Genomic DNA, 19,633 nt, shown 5'->3' with positions numbered 1-19,633 from the left:
TAAAGGGACTGTTTGCTGATCCTAGTGTTGGCTTTTCCTGCCTCAGCCTCCCGACCGCGGTCGGAGGGAACAAGGAAGACACCGGCACCCGGTCGGAGACGATAACGTTTCTCGCTGCGGAGCCCCGTCACTTCACAAGACACGGAAAACCTCTGTTGGTCTGGAGGAGCTGCAGCAGTTATTTCTGCACAAACGTCCACTGTACATTCACTAGATATTCTCAGAGCTAAACTAACTCTCCTGCAGTGTGTAGAGTGCACGCATGCTCGTGAGGTGGAGCGAGCTGTGAGTGAAGGCAGGCAGAGGACAGCAGAGTACAGCGGAGACTCCGGCCCTGGAGACCAAAGCTACGGTCTCACCAGCGTCCTCCGACCGCGGCCAACACTGTTTTGCAAGACGGGCTTCACTAGATATAACTTTGAGGTTTTGGTGCTTCTGTGTAGTTTGTGTTGGAGTCTGAGTCTGAACAGCGTAGCCACATGCGAGCGCACATGGGACACCGACCCGGGTGATTTATACGTGTAAGAAGTTACAAACAGTCCCTTTAAACAGTACACTGCAACATGAACATTTGAGGCGAGAAATAGGCATTACAGTAACAAAAAGAATATTGATTCATATTTGATCAGCGCTGCCTAGTTTCACCGTTTGATCGGAGTTTGCGAGTGATTGACAGCTGCTCAGAGACGGCAGCTGGACAGCAGACTCCAGCTCGGCACTGATTGGTTGTTTCGGCAGATGCCGTTAGGAGCATCTGAGGACACAGAGGCACATAATTTTTTTCAGATTTCCTGTCTCATGCACGACTGTCAGGATATAGTGACCTTTTTATAAAAATAACCTTTTTTAATCATATTTGCTCCAATTCTACTCAATGCTGCTTTAATTTAGACGCTACTAGTCTGTTTATTGTTAATACTGTATATATTGTTTCAATTTTTATTATTCCCCTTGTTTATATTGTTCCTATTTTTATAATCCTTCCATTTAAACTGTTCATATTTTATATGTCTGTCTACTTTTGTTTTAATTTTTGCACTGTTTTGTATCTTGATCTTTGTTTTTACTGCTGCTTCTTGTTTCTGCACTATCCCCTTTGCTGCTGTACACTGCAAATTCCCCCACTTTGGGACTAATAAAGGAATGTCTTTTATCTTATCTTACTGTCCAAAATACATTATTGCAAATTCTACACTATAGAAGAACTAAAAGGCAAGATGTGACATTGATAATAAAATCTATTTTTTTATTTGACAAAGAATTAATTCTACGATATGGAGGATCACAAATGTCACGGAAAAAGAAAGCAGTAAAAAAAGTAATAAAGCATTTAATTGATTAATAACTAATTGTACAGTAAAAATAGGCTTGATGAATTTGTTTACAAATTAATGTATTAATCTATGAATAAATGGACTAAATTATAAAGTTATCATTTGACTTTTTAATGGGCAATAAAAATAATTATAAAAATAATTTACAAATGAAATATTATTCCATCTACAAATATTTCAAATTGAAAAGGGATTTACAAAAAAAACATAAAACAGTCAATAAGTACGTCATTTAAAAAAACATTGATGAATTTATAAATAAATAATGAAATTTGAAAATGCAGTTTAAAAGAGGAATACATGACAATTTAATTAAGAATACAGGTTTTAATCAGGCATTTATAAGGGCAACTTCATTTGCCATTTATATTAGTTTTTCTATCATTACTAATCAATTAAATGCTTTATTGCTATTTCCATGACTCTTGTGGTCCTCCATAATACTATGCCCCATGAGAATAATTATTGTAAACATTAGAGTTGTGCTGATGAAAGCTCAACTTAAAACATTTTCATTTTATCATTTGATAAACTCATCATAGAAGAATCCATACTGTCCTTTAAACACATTTATTGCAGTCAACATCAAAACAGTAACGATATTAACTTCCCAGCAGATGGCACACTGTGTCCTGTTCTTTAAGTTTGCTGTTTTAAAGTGAGATGACTTTTGAGGACCTATTGTATTAAGCAGCCATTGGGTTGCTATAATAAGTAGTTGTCTTTACACTTAAAGTCCAGTTGAAATTAAATTGCATGTTTTTTTCTGCTACAGCATACAAATCTGCTCTATAAATCACATGTTCTGTGTTCTTTTTTCAAAGAACACAGAAGAAAAAAAATTATGTAAATTGAGGTTAGTTGGCAACTTGTTTTTACTATGACTGTGACTCGATTAAAATATTTAATTATGATTAATCGCAAATTAATCATACTTTTATCTGTTTGAAATGTACCTTAAAGGGAGATTTGTCAAGTATTTAATCTTATCAACATGGGAGTGGGCAAATATGCTGCTTTATGCAAATGTACATATACAGAGAAATCAATTAACAAAACAAAACAATGACAAATATTGTCCAGAAACCCTCATAGGTACTGCATTTAGTATAAAAAAAATATGCTCATCCAGAGGCAAGTGGCCAGGGATCTGAAGAACAGAGGGTTGGACAGGAGCAAAGCAGGAGATCTCAGGCGGCGAGTGCAGGACCCCAGGTGGATGACCACGGAGTGGAATCCCTCAGGAGGCCCATGGGCTTCACTACTCACATGAATGGGCAATAAATTAAATTCTTGAGTAATAGGCCCAGCACAGCACTGCTGAAAATTTCTAGGAAAATGCGAGAGAATTAGAACAAAAATTAATGTAAGAAAAACATTTTTTTTCAATGGACACATAATACATGTCCAGTTGAATCAATAAAATACACAATGTTCATATAGGATGCATGATCTGACACAGATGGACATGGGAACACGGATTTATGAATAGAAATATTCGTGAACATATGTTCATATACACACGGACGCGGAAACTGACAAACATGCCCCCCCACACAGAGATCCGGGTCCTGTCGTATCCCGTGTAGGGTATCAGCACTTTGATAGCAATGTTTGAGGCTGTCATAAAATCTTTACTCTTTTACCAGGAGAGATAGACAGTTCCATCCATTAAGTGTCAGCCAACATCTATGATCTGCCTTAGACCACAACACCTTATTCAAAGTAATTAGAATTGTATGTGTTTCAGCTTGCCAGCAATGAGCTAGACGGGCTTCTAGTGAATTTCAGGCTCAGGGCAAAACCAAACTGTCAAAATGCCACAAACATTCAGCCCTATGTGTTAATCCTGTTTTCAATGCGGCAAGTTTCTCACAGGCAGAACGTAGAAAATGACTCCCTGTTATAAAAGTAGAAAAGTGTCCAAAACTATGAAACAAAGAACGCATTAACTCACGACTGTCAGTCAGTACTTAGTCAGTCGGGGAGGGCCATTTGCATTACAGGTAGTAGCAATGTAGTAGTCAGAGATTGGAACTGAAATTGAGGATCTCTAGTACTACCAAAGAGTATAGAAGCAAAGAGACAAAACTCCAGTGTTTTTTTGACAACAGCCACTGCCCGCATTTTGCGTTGGTCTCGGAGACGCCGATCCCCTAAGCTGCCCAGAGATCTGGAGCCTCAGCTGCCCTGTGGCCCAGCCGACGTCTCGCCAGTCCCTGTGTCAAGGGTCCCAGCCGACGTCTCACCAGTCCCTGTGTCAAGGGTCCCAGCCGACTTCAAGCCAGTCTCTGTGTCACAAATAGCCCAGTCCAAACACAAACAGATGTGCCGCCAGCAAAAAAAGATGACAATAAACTTTTGGTTCCCTATTTAAGTTACAGGTGAACATTAACTTCTCCAGTCTGAGAGACAGAGACATAACTGCTAATAGTGTCACACCGTCAGAAGATAAGGTGGCTTAGCTTGAGCTTTCTTAATGTATAGAGACTGTTAGCTAAATATTTGTATACCCGATACTAGAGAATAATTTAACATGAAAAATTAGATGAGATTTGATCTATGTAGTTAGGTATGTTGGTTTTTATGTTTTTATAACTGTTTTAATTATGTCTTTTTATGTTGTTTTGCACTTTGTCGCAATGTTCTTGAATGTTTATCGAAAGCACTTTGAATTGCCCTGTTGCTGAAATGTGCTCTACAAATAAAGCTGCCTTGCCTTGCCTTGGTCGTGGTTGAATGAGTTATCAAATAGGCTGAAACATTGACCTGCCGAGCTTGTTAACTTTTTATAGCACAGTTTTTATAGCAAACAGTAGCTTTATGTAACTGAACTGGTTCAGACTCCACATGTTTCCTCTACAATACTAGCATGGCTGGAAGTACATCAAATGCATTAAAGGTAACCTAATGTTTCCCATTGTGGAATTCAAGGTCCATCACCCACTTTGGACTTACTTATTTCTTTTCTCTTACTATGTTTATTGTTACCATTATGAACAACAGAAATTTCTTTCAAAATCTGACCTTTTCTTGTTATTTTTTTTTACATTTCGTGTTACAGATACATGCATACATGCACCACTGACATGCTTCCACATACACACAAATATACACATTCAAACATTCTGCACTTCACTGCTTTTTGCACATCTGGTTAGATGCTTTGTGTCATTGCCATTTTCAGAGGGGTCTCTTGACCTCTGACCTCAAGATATGTGAATGAAAATGGGTTCTATGGGTACCCACGAGTCTCTCCTTTACAGACATGCCCACTTTATGGTAATCACATGCAGTTTGGGGCAAGTCCTAGTCAAGTCAGGACACTGACACACTAACAGCTGTTGTTGCCTGTTGGGCTGCAGTTTAACATGTTATGATTTGAGCATATTTGTTATGCTAAATGCAGTACTTGTGAGGGTTTCTGGACAATATTTGTCATTGTTCTGTTTTGCTAATTGATTTCAAATAATAAATATGTACATTCATTTGCATAAAGCAATCCAGTTGAAGTTCCAGTTGAACAAAGATTTGGACTACATACAACTAAGAAACAATGAGACAGTTACAAGGTGCACCTGCACTGTCCATCAGCTTATGACATGTTTATGGCACTCAGAGAGGTTTCTGCTGACAGCTCACAGCCTTTAGTGTCCACCCACAGGGTTGAACAAAACTGAATGAAAACATCTAATACTTCCTCTTAGGTTACATTGCAAATGAGTATCCAGTCTTAGTTTAGTTTAGTCTCTTTTCTGTGTTTTTTTCTGTTGTTGCAGTAACAGATACGTATAAATAATTTCATCATTATTTGTAAATCATCCAGAGAGTTAATATGTTGCGCTACATCGGCAGGATCAAGACGGTGGTCACTGTTGCATGCCTTCTTCTCGTCTTTTTGGGGTAAGACTTTTACTGTTTTTTATTCTTTAATACACTGCAACTTATTATTAAGGGAATAAAAGGTAAAACAAAAATTTAAGGGGAAAAAACTACAGTTCTGAAATTCTAAATTTATTTTTTTATATCTTATAGCTATAAATTCTGCATGGTTAAGGCTTTTAATATAATTTGTAAATATGACTCATGGAAATTAATATATATGTGTGTATATATGTATATGTATATATATATAATTTAAATTCAAAGATTTAAATTTTAATTTAATGCCCAAAAGAGTAATTTGATGATAGTCAAAAGTAGAGAAAATTAAAAAAATCGAGTTCTTCCTGTGTTTCTTGTGCGATATTCCTCTCACGACATGCAAGGAAATAAAACACCTTGGCCATTTTCTCACTGATGATTGGAATGATGACAGAGATATCTATCGACAGTTCTGTAAACTATATGCTCAGGCAAATATGCTGCTTCGTTAGTTCAGTATGTGTTCTGTAAATGTAAAATGTTCATTATTTAGAGCATTTCTGCTCGCCTTTGTACACAGCTCATCTTTGGTTCAGCTACACTGTTAAGAATTTCCCAGTAAAATAACAGTAAAGAACTGGCAGCAGGGTTGCCTTTATGTTACTGTAAAATTAACATTATTATACTGTCGCTGAAATTTACAGCTTTATACTGTTAATGAATTTGTTTTTATTAATTTCACAGTATTTTACAGTTAATTTACTGTTTAAAGATACATTAAATAGCTGTTTTTCCCCCATTATTTTACATTATCTTACTGATTTGTTTTAATGCACTATTTAGGTTATATTTTTTACATACATTTGAATAAATATTATTTTTTGCCTAGATGAATAGACTTAGGTTACAGACATAGGAATAGTCACACTAAATACAATTAAAGGCACTTGTTAGGAAAAAGGCTATAATAGACTTGTTGACACTTTTCCCTAAATGTCTGTCTATAGCTGGCTACAAGCACAGAATGCAAACCAGAACAACATGTGAGTGAAGAACAGAGCTAATTCACTGATTTTACAATCATGTACAATGTACAAGCCTCACATGTGCAGATCAGGTCCCAGAATTAAAAAAATACTGCATGAAACTGTTACTGATGATACTTTAGACAGTTGATTAGCAGTAAAGGGCTGTTTTTTACGAATGCATTATAGTTCAGTTAAAAAGCGGCCTATGAGCGTAATTTAACAGGTTTTCTTTTGTTAGCAATAACAGGTTAATACTGTTGAAATCCTGCTGTAAATTAACAGCAATTGTTTACAGTGTACAGGAAAAGTAGTGGCTTAGAATGATGCAATGAGGTTGTTGCTTCGGGTTCCCAGATTGCATAGTGCCAGTCAACGGTTTGTGTCCTTCGGCATTCCTACATGTGAGGCACTTTTAAGACATTTGATAAATCATTTTATTTGTTGCTCGGATGAGTCAAAGAACAGCATCATACAGGCTTTAACCAGCCAGAGCAAAGAGCTGCACTCAGAAACTCATCCAGGCTCAGAAAACACTGGTGAGATAGCTTACACATGAATGGAATGATGAACTGCTGTGGTCTTATCTTGTATGTTTTTCTTTTCTTTTTTCTTTTATTGCTATGGACCCTCCTGTGTGTCTGAAATAAAGTTTGAATTGAATAAACATATTATCCAAATTGGTTAAATATTGTGCTATTTCCAGGACTTATATGAAGTAAGATTTTTACTGAGTTAAAGGATAACAAACATAGCGATTACACACTATACTAGACCTTCAAGGTTTATGAAGGGAATACAAGCTAAAACCTTAAACATCAGCAAAAGATTGTAGTTGTCCTAAATGCTTGTTTTTATTTATTTATTTATACTTTATTTTTTCCCTTTTTTCAAGGCTGTTTGCAATCCACTGTTCGTAATTACAACAGTCTATAAACCAACTTTTAAGTAGATGAGCTTACAGACAAACCCACCAAATACACTAGAGAGAAAACAACCTCAACATTCAAAACCGAAACAAAACCAAGAAAAGAAATAACAATAATAATAATGACAAAAAGAAAGAATAGAGTTGTTGTTTGTTGTTAAATACCTAATATAATTTATGTTACCTTTAATAAAAAAAACATCAAATTAAATGACCAAAACACGCTTTAGGAAGGAAATTACATCTATAGATGTCTGTTATATAGCCTACTCTAATAAAAAAAACTGTAAAATAACTGTAATAAAAATGTCTTTATTTCTAAATATATATATAAATAAAATAAGAATTTTCTTATTATCATAACACCAAAACTGAACACTCCCTCCTATCTCCAGCAACATCAGCAGAGGCAGAAAGCCAATGTTTATCAGAGCAAGTTAGGACAAGGTTAGAGAGCTCTATGCAAAGCAGTGGAACAAAACAAAGACACCTGCTGTTCCCAGGCAGTTAGATATAGTAGATATAGTAGATATGTAGCTTATGAATAAGATATACTTTAAATAAATATTTCCATACTGCAAGGCGAGCATCTGCCTCTCTGTTCACCTGAGGAGCCCAGTGATCCTGCAGATCCCAGCAGGACATCAGTTGAGTAGGCGGTCATTAATGTGGCCCAGGACACATTTGGGGCGGCTCAGAAGGTAGAGTAGGTTGTCCATTAATCGGAAGGTCGGTGGTTCGATCCCCGGGTCACATGTCGATGTGTCCTTGAGCAAGACACTTAACCCCAAATTGCTCCCGAAGGCATAGTCATTTTTATTACAGTTATTTTACAGTTGTTTTTATTACAGTAGGCTATATAACAGACATCTATAGATGTAATTTCCTTCCTAAAGCGTGTTTTGGTCATTTAATTCACACAAATTATATTAGGTATTTAAAAACAAACATTTAAGACAGCTACAATCTTTTGCTGATGTTTAAGGTTTTAGCTTTTATTCCCTTGATAAACCTTGCAGGTCTAGTGTGTAATCACTATGTGTGTTATCCTTACTCAGTAAAAATCTTACCTCATATATAAGTCCTGGAAATAGCACAATATTTAACCAATTTGGATAATATGTGTATTCAATTCAAACTTTATTTCAGACACACAGGAGGGTCCATAGCAATAAAAGAAAAAAGAAACAAAAACATACAAGATAAGACCACAGCAGTTCATCATTCATATGTAGGCTATCTCACCAGAATGAGTATTTAGATCAGATCCTAATGGGCAAAGTTGGCTCCTTAGCAGCCTCTGCCATCAGTGTATGAATGTGTGTGTGAATGGGTGAATACTGACATGTAGTGTAAAGAGCTTTGAGTGGTCGGAAGACTAGAAAAGCGCTATATAAATGCAAGTCCATCCGCATACACACTGCTAAAAAATGTGGCCATATGTGGCCCAGACCACCTCTGAATGTGGTCTGAAAGATCGGATCTCAATGCGTCCTCAATGCGTCTTGAGTGCGTTCCCACCTGTACTTAGAGCTGTCCACTTGTGATCCGATCACTGAGGACGCATGGTAATGCCAGGTGTGAACAGGGCCTAAGAGTTGGAGCAGTCCTGTAGTTTTCTGGGAGCTTGTTCCAGATATTTGGTGCATAAAAACTGAACGTTGCTTCTGCATGTTTAGTTCTGACTCTGGGGACACTAAGCAGACCTGATCCAGATGACCTGAGAGGTCTGGATGGTTCATAATGTAGCAGAAGATCAGAAATGTATTTTGGCCCTAAACCATTTAGTGCTTTGTAAACCAGCAGGAAATAAGAAATAAATTCTCTGAGAGACAGGGAGCCAGTGTTGAGACCTCTCCTAAATTTTAGAGAAACTAAGAATTACCAGGCAAGCACTCCCGTCAGACCTGATAAACCAGCTCCACAATCGCTCTATTGTTTTACCAGAGAGGAGAGGGTCAAAATCTCTCTCAGCATCCTTCTATTTTTTAGGTTTTTCTTTCATCCCGTATCTTCCCAGTAGTGTTCTTCATGTATTCAAATCCCAACATTCACATTTTGGTCAAAGTATGTTTTAGCATCAAAATGCTATTTTCCCTTCAAGTCCTTCTAAAATATTTTTCCCACATTGTGACCTGACGTAGGTTTCTGCATGATGACGCTGCTACATTTACAGTGTAGGGCTGGGACGATACACCTATCTCCTGTTAAGATTGTGTCCTTTCCCTTCTTCGTCATAATCACCTGCATGACAGGATGTAGGACCTTAAAATCAACATATTTTGACATTAAATATTTTTCGAGAAGGAATGGAAAACATTGCAAAAGGTCATGCAGGCTCATATTGATTCAGGCTGAAAGGATAACATCATGAGATAACATACAGAATAATTCAAACAAATGGGTGTGGAGCACTCGTGTTAATGACAACAGCTTTCTTATATAACTATTTATTTGTTGACTCTGAGTGTGGATTGTTCTCAAGTTTCACACAGCAGTGCAGCCTTCTCTTCTGCACATAAATGAACGTGGTGGTTTTGCTCAGATCATAAAGAGGAACGTGATGTTATCATCAGCAAACAGTGGATGTTCAGTAACCGCTGCTCAGAGCCAACTGTGTGTTTACAAGTGTTCAAAATGACTGACAGACCAATGAAACTAACAACACACTATATACAGGACAAAACGTACTTGTTTTTTAAAGCTGTAACTACCACTGTATTTGTTTTTACTGGCTGTTCTCTGGTTAACTCGTATCTGTGTGTTTTCACAGGGCTTCCTATATCTTCTCAGATCATCTTACATCATCCTTCAGGTAAGGTCGCTGTGAGACAGAGAAGACGTATCAGTTCAAATGCATGCAGAGCATGAAAATAAATTCCAGCAAAGGGGTTAAACCCACTGAACTGGTAACTCAACAAAGGGTTATTATTATTATTATTATTATTAATAATAATAATAATAATAATAATAATAATAATAATAATAATAAAAAGCCTGAATAGGATAAGTGGTTACAGATAATGGATGGATGGATGGATGGATGGATGGATAAATAGATGGATGATAATGATAATGATACATTTTATTTATAGAGCGCTTTTCATAAAAACTCAAAGACACTTGACATGAGTAAAAATTGTCATAAAGAAAAACATCACTCTATATAAAACACACATTAATTACACATTAAAAGCAGTTCTCTAACGGTGGCTTTGATTATTGATTTGAATGTGGACAGGTCGGTGCACTCTCGGATATGCTTGGGGAGTGAGTTCCAGTGGGAAGGGACAGCTGAGGAGAAGACTCTGTCGCCCCAGGTCCGGTGCTTGAGTGGTGGTGACAAAAGGTAGGGATGAGCGGATCAATACTGTGGTATCATTGCTTCATATCGATTCCTTTTCCATCTCGCACTCTTTTTAGAGGGCTAGGGCTGGGGGACCGGGGATGTTCAGGGTTAGATCAAAAGTCAACAGTAGATGTCACATGGTGTACATCATCTAAAAGCTGGGAACCCGAAGATTAATTTGAGATGCAGCTCAGTCTGTGTCAAGTTTTTCTAGTCATTGATAAGAAATCTAAATGAATTAATCAATTAAAATCAATAACTGTATCACTCACTCACTCACTCACTCACTCCTCTTCATCCCCTATGGGACATAAGGCTTCAATGAGCTCTCTCCAATGCATTCGGTCCTTGGCAGCATGTTGGGCCTCTCCCCATGACAGGTTCATCTTGTCCAGCTCCTGTATCACAGTTCTGCACCAGGTGGATTTGGGCCTCCCGGGTTTTCTTTTGCCTGGTGGTGTCCATCTTAGGGCGACTCTCGGGATCCGGTCCTGCTCCATTGTCAGCACATGGCCTAGCCATCTCAGACGTCTGTGTGTAATTTCCTTGGTGACGCTCCGGCTACCGTTGTTTTTGTACAATTGGTGGTTGGAGATTTTGTTTGGCCAAAAGATCTGACATATTCGTCTGAGGCATCCATATAAAGTGGTGTGTTCCATTCCAAGCACCGCTCAAGAATGTTTCGCAGAGCGAAGATCTGGTCCGTACATCCTCTTCCCTTCCTGAAGCCCGCTTGCTCCTGTCTAAGTCTGGTGTCAATGGCTGTCTCCATCCTGTTAAGAAGGATTCTGCAGAACACCTTGCTTGGAATTGATAGAAGGGTGATTCCTTGCCAGTTGTCGCAGTTTTTGGTATTGCCTTTCTTGGGGATTTTGACAATGAGACCTTTGGACCAGTTTTCAGGGATGGTGTCACTATTCCAGATGTTTTGGAAAAGGTCCGTCAGAACTCGTGTTGACGTGAGAATGTCGGTCTTCAGCATCTTAGCATGGATAGCGTCTATGCCACATGCCTTGCCACCCTTTAGGCTTAGGATGGCGGTTTTAACCTCTGCAAAGTCAGGAGGGCTGATGTTAATGTCCAGGATATTGTCTGTTGTTGTGATGTTAGCTGGTTGTTCTGGCTCAGGGAGGTTGAGCACTTCCTGGAAGTGTTGAACCCATCTGGCTGCTTGTTCGCGCTCTGATGTACAGATGTTACCATTCTTGTCCCTAACATGGGTAGTTTGGCTTGTATATATATATATACAAAAAGACACATGGGGTGGGTGGGAGCGGAGGTGGATGGATCAAACAAACACAAGGCTTTCATCAAGGAGACGGCTGTTCGTGCTGCGTGTGTTAAGTTTTGCTTTCGCGTTACAATCAGCTGATCATTTGTGTCCCGTGTTCACAACATTCAGTCACATTTTCACTGTAAAAACTTAGTCATTTTAAGCCCAACTGTGTTGTTTTTTCCTAAACCTAACTAAATAATTTTGTTGCCTATAATCCTAAGCAAGTGTTTTTGTTTAATTCACAACCTTAAAGTGGTGGACACACTGCCCGCATGAGACGCGCGTGCCGGCAGCGTGGCGTGTTGTTTTTTATTTCGGCGTCCATGTTAACAGGTTAGAGTGGACACACTGCCCGCATGAGACGCGTGTCTCACGCGTGCGTCAGACGCGCGTCTATTTTATAGAATAGAAGGCTCGCCTATTTTACACGCGAGCCGCTCGCGTCTCGGCTGCGTGTCCCAGCAGCAACAGACAGTGAAGGTGATCTATTGACAGTATATTGACATCATATCAGCTACATAATACAGTTTACATGTCTAGACATCTGTAGAATATGTCACAGACAGTGAAAGGGATCTAGTGACTGTATATTAACTTCATACCTGCAAGACTTTACTGCAGTTTACATGTCTATCTGTAGAATATGTTACGGCCATTAAAAGGCAAACTCTATGCAGAAAGAAAGGGCTGACAGCAGCAGCAGAAACACAGCGGACAGGCAGCGGACACGCTGCAACAGGCGTCTAGTGTGAACACCAGACTCCGGCATCACGCAGCCACCACGCGACGCAGACGCCACTCGAGCCTCATGCGGGCAGTGTGCCCACGGCTTAAGTATGTGATACTGCAAGCGAAAAGTGACACTGAGGTTGCGGATGTGTGGGGAGGGAGACAGAGTGGAGTTTTAGATGGTGAGGCAGAAGTTGTTAGGGGAATGTGAGGCTGGTGATGATCATGTCTGATTTATCATTGTTTAAATTGAGGAAGTTTTAATTTCAGTGAGGCAGTTGGTCAGAGTGGAGTGAGTGATGGATTTTAATTAAAAAAAAAAAACACCCTCCAGTCACATTGGACAAAACCACTGGCTGGAGTTAATGTAAAACTGTCGCAATGAAATTGCACATCCCGTCACTGCCCAACAGATCCAGGAAGATTCATACTGAAGGAATTTCATGAAACCGTGCTCCTCTTTCATTATTCATCTGTTGTAAATTGTATTAGTTAAATTGTGTCATATTATGAATAAATATTCTGTGTTTCCTTTTTAAGCGTTTGCCCAAAAAGCAGCTGGAAGATCGGAGACCTAACAATGCAAACTGGGTGAGAATCCTCTTTTCTTTCCACTAACAGAGAAGAACAGCTGCACAGCTCTGACTGGTTCACATCCTCCTTGCCCTGTTGTAAAACATTTACCTAAACTCCTCTGCTCTTAAAAGCAAATAATAAACGGTGCCAGAATCCTCATAAAATCTTTGTCAACAAGATGAGACAAGATTTTCCAGCCTTACTGGTTCTTGCCGTTACAGCATGTAAAAGTTGCTGCACCTCTGCTGCTGGTTTGTCATTATCACTGTTTTATGCCTCAGACAGGGACTACAGTACATCTGTAATCAACTGTAATCAACAATAACTAAAAGCTTTCTGTAGTGCACACAGCAGATTGAAATATTATTGGATATTATTAGGGCAGTACAAGCTCAGTGGTTAGCACATTTGCCTCACAACAATAACATCCCTCTAGCATTCGGGTGGCTCATCAGGAGTTTAGAAACAACAGTTCTTTTGACACCATAAGATGACGATTGTAGGAGCCATGTATTTTATTTATGGTATATTATTTTGTAAGGTGTAATGTGCCTCAAAGCACTAGGGAGGTATGGGGTAGGCAGGGGCTGGCCTAATATAGGCAACATACCAGTGACCACAGGGCTGCTGATAGAAGGAGCAAACAGTTTTCGACTTAAATGTAGTAACTAAAATCCTATACTTTTAGCCACTACTGGCTACCAATTGGAAGAAGCAAACAGTTTTTGACTGCTCTATTGTGTTTCATATGACATACTGGGGTGTTTTGTGTGTACCAAACGACACTGTGTGCTGTTTATGTCTCAATTTAGAGATTATTTAGACACAGATGGACATGTATTGGAACTATTTTGTATAACGTTTGTTTGGAGCACATGTCTAAACAACACTAACCAATTAGCCAGTAGTGGCTAAAAGTACACAAAACGTACTGTACTACAACGATGTACAGTATCTGGTCCTCTGGTATTGTTCCTTGTTGTTTGCCTGTTATTTGATCTTTGCTCTTTTTTTCTAGGGTGAAATGTGCTCAGCCAAGTACACAGCATGGGTAAGCTATTACAGATTACATGGCAACCTTTTATTAGAATAATCGATGGTGAACATCTCACTTGGCACTCTTATCACAAATTTAAAGATTAGACCCAAGACTTTTTGGGTGAAACCCAACAATGTGCATGTTTATGCTTTATCAATCATGGTCGTACAGTTCAGAGGATGAAATCGGCGAAAAAGTCTGCCCTTTCAATACTACTCACTGATTGCTAACGTTACTTACCTCCATGTTTCGGCACGGTTGGCTTTCACACCTGAAGCGAACCGTACCCGAGTACAGATGAACCGTACTCCAAACCAAGGTGGTCTCGAGTATGGATCGACGAACCGTGCCCGAGTACCAAACTACTTATCATAGCTAAACTACATTATAAATATAGTTTGAATCCAGAATTTATCTGTTCCCTCCAGACGCACTGATGTGAACTCAGTGACAAACTGGAATGCTCCTCTGGTTTGGGAGGGAACCTTCGATCCGGTGGTTATCGATGCCATCTATAAAAAAATGGACCCAAGAGTTGCTGTGGTGGTGTTTGCAGTTGGCAAGTAGGTACACAGGATGTTCTTACAGGATATTATGGGAGTGAAGTTTGACCTGACCTACTCCTTCAGGCTGAAATATAAAAGCGTGTAAACCTGAAAATGTAAAGCTACTTCACATACATATTAGTCTTGAGTTGCCTTTTCTTGTCTTTAACTAATCAATAATCCTTCTGGTTTGCTTCCTTCCATCCAAACAGATACACACGTTTCCTGCAGGGCTTCCTGACGTCGGCTGAAAAGTACTTTCTTGTTGACTTCAGGGTCACTTACTACATCTTCACAGACAACGAAAAAGATGTCCCCAAAGTGAGTAGCTGTTTCATGAATCACAGATCATGTGCCATCTATATCAGGTTTCTAGATCTGATACCTGGCTGGTTCCTGGATCACAGATCATGCGCCATCTATATCAGGTTTCTAGATCTGATGCCTGTCTGGTTTGATGAAACCACTTTAAAGGAGAATTACTAACTATTCCTCTGAAGAGACCAAAACCCAGAAATGTACACCAGTACATGTGTAAACAAATATTGTCTGTTTGTCTGTGTTTGTCAGATTAAACTGGGTAAGGGCCGGAAAATCTCAGTTGTCACCGTCCCCAGTGTCACCCGCTGGCAGGACGTAGTACTTGGCAGGATGAAATGGGCCACCATCACCATTGACAAACAGGTAAGACTTGAAACGCAAACAGCAAGAAAGCTATTGTAGCTTTTTTTTGTCTGTTTACAGTAGCGGATGCTTTCAAATCGTCATAGCTCAATTTTGACTTGTTAATATAATATTATCATAATATTATTTATTGGTCATCCAGTTGAGTCTATCCATGGTGCATTCAGGCTCACATCTCAACTGTAATGTTTTCAGATACGTAATGAAACAGACTATCTTTATATGATGGACATCGATAGTGTCTTCTACAACCGTTTTGGAGCCGAGTCTTTCAGTCGGCTGTCTGCTGTGCTTCACCGTGGCTACTACAAGGTTTTACTCTTTTACTACACTATATTCATTTCAAGATAATGGAAGTCTGTACTTATCTTAACTCAAATATAATGTTTTTTTTTGTCCTAACATTGTATGTTTTAATTGATTCACCTATTATACTATGTGGTATGCAGTTCATTTTTGAATGATATTGTCTCATTTCCTGGTCAGCCACAACATTAACTTCCCTCACAATCAGCCGTAGCTTCTCATCAATTTGAATCCCTTTTTAATTTTTTCTCCCTCAGCAAGGAAGGAATGAGTTTCCGTATGAGCGTCGTATCGAGTCCAAGGCCTTCATTCCTGCTGATGAAGGAGACTACTATTACACTGCTGCTGTCTGGGGTGGATACCTGGAGGACATGTACAAGCTAGTCAAGTAACTAAAATTAAATTATTTTTAAGTATTTCCATTCTATTTCATACATCTAATCCACTACATACTGTACTGTACTTTTTACTGGACTACTTTTATATGATAGCTTACCTTGCATATTTAAATTATTAATACACATTTTAAATCACCTAATATATTATTAAAGGTTAAGCAACCCAGCAATATGTACAGTAATTCAAATGAGCTCCACCTTTGCCGACTGCCACATTAAAGTGATGAGTACATTAATGCATCAATAATTATAATCCAACGATACATACATATATTATTCTGAAATGGGCCATTCTGCATATTGAGTACTTTTAAAAAAAAAATTAAACAAGCATACTTATTATAAATTTTCAAGGATACATAGTTTAGGGCATACTGTCAATCTTACACCTGTAACATATGAAAGAATGGTAACACTTAATTTTACAGGTCCGCAAATTTCATGGTAATTAGGTGATAATTAGCAAGTAACCTATTTGAAATTTCTTTGAAACTACTGCAAAATGATCCCAATATTTACCTCAAAATTGATTCAAAATTACTTTATTATAAACATGATTTAATAATTATATGCTGAAATAGCATATAATGGTTAAAATAGGGCCCTCAGGCTTGAGAAGCGGCTGTGCGCTGCTCTTCATCAGAGGTGGAAAAACAAAACTAATAGAAGACACTTCTGATCAGGAACAAATCTTCCAATTGTGGGACTTATTGTCTACATAAATGTAACCTGGTAGTTAATGTAATGATTCAGGGAGTTTTTTAAGAAATTTCAAAGAAGCTATTTGTAATTATTATCTATTTACCAGCAGACATGGAAATAAAACATATCAATTAACTTTCTATTCTTTTCCTGGAAATGGATTAAATAAATTACCAGCTATTTATTACTGCTTATTGGGAAATAGCAGAATATAAGTATCAAATAATGTTTATAGATATAAAATAATAATAATAAAAGTCCAGAGTCAAGACAGCCAAACAAAGTAATTTTTGATGAATTTTTAGGTAAATATTGGCAGTAATTCCAAACAAATTTCAAATCGGTTACTTGCTAATTATCACCTAATTACCATGAAATTTGCAGACCTGTAAAATGAAATGTTACCGAAAGAATATCCAAAACCTCTATCCAGAAAGCTTGGATAGTTGGGAAGTCCCATAGGCAATGAAATATCATAATAAATACTTTGCTTTTGGTACTTTAAGTATATTTTCATGCTAATATTTTTGTACTTTTAAAAGTAAAAATGCAGGACTTTTACTTGTAACAGAGTATTTCTACACTGTGGTATTGCTACTTTTGCCTCAGTAAAAGATCTTAGTACTTCTTCCACCACTGGCGAGAGCTGACAATACTGTAGACATTTAAATACTGGACGGGTAAATCCCTTTGCCCTTAAATATCTGGTGTAGCTTAATGTTAAAAACCTTCTGTCTTTTGTCACCTATTGTGCAAGCCCCCTATAGGTTTTTGAGATTAATGCCACAACTAATTTACCAAGTTTTTTTTTTTATTTATTATTTTAAAAACATTAAAAACACATTATTTTATTTCATCAGATACTGTTACATGCAGTCGGAGGAGGACGCCAAGAATAAGATTGAAGCTGTGTGGCAGGAAGAGAGTCACCTCAACAAGTACTGTGTCACAATTTATTCTCTCATTTTCAGTGCTTTTCCTCCTGTTTTCTTAAAATACTAAAAATCTAAATAATGATTCGACTGTATCATGTTTATCATCTTGAGTATTTCTTAGACTCATAGATACATAATATACATAGCTTATCTGCCTGTCTCTCCGTCCTGCAGGTACCTGCTGTACAACAAACCAACCAAGGTGCTGTCTCCAGAGTACCTGTGGTCAGACTATGATACGAAACCAGCAGACATTAAAGTCATCAGGATCTCCCAGTTGGTCAAGAACTATGAAGAAGTGCGGCCCAATGGTGGACACTGATATTCACGACATAAACCTACATCCAAAAGCTGGGGATAGCTGCCATGGGTTGCTTTGTCTATTCTGTATTTTGTATACTCAAAGTTTATTACATTAAAATAAGTGGATTTCAATCTTGGTCATGCAGAGATGTGGCCAGCAAATGAATTCAGAGCAAAGATTGAAACTTAAACCACATTGTTGATTCCTTTTGGTTGGCAGATTAAACATAGTTGGGTCATTGGTTTCACCAAGGTAAATTCTACTGCAGGTATTACAAAGTGGATTAAATGGACTGTTTGTAACTTCTTACACGTATAAATCAATCAGGGTCGGTGGCCTATGCGAGCTCGAGTGTGGCTACGCTGTTCAGAGACTCCAACACGAACTACACGGAAGCACCAAAACCGTTATATTTAGTGAAGCCCGTCTGTTAAACAGTGTTGGCCGCGGTCTAGCTATGGTCTCCAGGGCCGGAGTCTCTGCTGTACTCTGCTCCTCCTGCCTGCTTGCCTTCACTCACACAACGCGCTCGTTATTTGCTCAGCTCGCTCCACCTTTACACGTGCATGCGCACACACTACACACTGCAGGTCAGCTAACATTACTGCCAAGCAGGTGAAATATAGAAGGATATTGTGGTTTTAGCTGATGTGTTTCGCCTCACTGTTTTGACAGATGCTCGTTCACATTCAGTTAGCGCGTGCAGACGGGCGAGCGCGAGCAACAGGATGCTGACTTTCGTTGACTAAATGGCCACAGGTGTCGCTGTTACAATCAATTTCTGATTCTTACAAACAGTCCCTTTAAAACAGTTGATTCAGGATGAAATGCCACTGCGCTTTGTGCTGTGGAGTTCTTCCCCTCTCTGCCTATAGTCGGCGTCAGAACACCTCAGCTTCATTACCGCTTCCACTTTGTATCGTCTGTGCTTTTCTTTTTTAAGATGAACACATAATCTGGACTTTTATTGCTTTAGTGCACGTGTGTCATCTGGTTTCTCTGGGATATGCAGTGTACTACCTTTTTATTGTATTTCTTTTCTTTTCATTGTTTTGTTTTTTACGGTATTACATTGTGTGTATTGTATTATTATTATCTGTTAATGACTGGAAATGTATTCACATTTTCTCTGAAAATAATGTGTTTCCACTTGTTTATTTATTGGTATTGGGTATAGAGTTTTATCTAAAAGAAAATGTTGTAGCCTGTCTTGTGGTTTGCAGTGTGGAGGTTAATGTGTATCTACGTAATTCATGTGGGGAATGTGGATTTAATTTTACATTTAAATTTGGACTTGAACATGAACATTAATAAATGGATTTGAGTGGACTTAATGGACTCCAATGGCTTGTGATATATCCACCACTTTACACCAGCTAGGCCTATACGTCGTGTACTGAAGACCATTTGAGAATAACTTTTACATGGTTCTGGTTTTCCTCTCACAGACTGCGAATGGGAAGAACAAAATGAAGAACAAATAGTGACCTAAAACAGCAACCTTCTTCCCTTAAAGCTGCAGTGGGTAGAAATGGAACAAATATGGTTAAAAAAAGTTATTTTTATGAAACGTCTTTTGGTATGAACAATTGACCCTTTTGTACTCCTCATTGTTATGTAAGGCTAAATGTTCTATTGT

At 38.4% G+C, this 19,633-nt stretch overlaps 1 protein-coding gene across 1 annotated transcript; it reads left to right on the top strand.

Annotated features, from left to right (window-relative positions):
* The first annotated feature begins 5,012 nt into the window (after nt 1–5,012).
* Nucleotides 5,013–19,323, top strand: LOC141754232 (globoside alpha-1,3-N-acetylgalactosaminyltransferase 1-like). Its single transcript, XM_074613166.1, has 12 exons — nt 5,013–5,237; nt 9,925–9,966; nt 10,393–10,500; nt 13,046–13,096; nt 14,100–14,132; nt 14,549–14,683; nt 14,878–14,986; nt 15,236–15,349; nt 15,545–15,661; nt 15,913–16,043; nt 17,616–17,693; nt 17,865–19,323. The coding sequence occupies exons 1-12, from the start codon at nt 5,170–5,172 to the stop codon at nt 18,010–18,012; spliced, it is 1,134 nt and encodes a 377-aa protein (XP_074469267.1). The 5' UTR covers nt 5,013–5,169; the 3' UTR covers nt 18,013–19,323.
* The last annotated feature ends 310 nt before the right edge of the window (nt 19,324–19,633 follow it).

The sequence above is a fragment of the Sebastes fasciatus genome, chromosome 2 (genome assembly GCF_043250625.1).
Source record: "Sebastes fasciatus isolate fSebFas1 chromosome 2, fSebFas1.pri, whole genome shotgun sequence".
NCBI lineage: Eukaryota > Metazoa > Chordata > Actinopteri > Perciformes > Sebastidae > Sebastes > Sebastes fasciatus.
Note: the sequence above shows the minus strand (reverse complement) of the source record. Positions and strands in the feature narration are given on the sequence as shown.

Excerpts from the sequence above, each read along its gene's own strand:
- LOC141754232 (XM_074613166.1), top strand. The coding sequence starts at position 5,170 with ATGTTGCGCTACATCGGCAGGATCAAGACGGTGGTCACTGTTGCATGC. Across the intron at positions 15,662-15,912 it reads TTCACCGTGGCTACTACAAG|CAAGGAAGGAATGAGTTTCC; the intron begins GTTTTACTCTTT and ends TTTCTCCCTCAG. Across the intron at positions 16,044-17,615 it reads GACATGTACAAGCTAGTCAA|ATACTGTTACATGCAGTCGG; the intron begins GTAACTAAAATT and ends TTATTTCATCAG.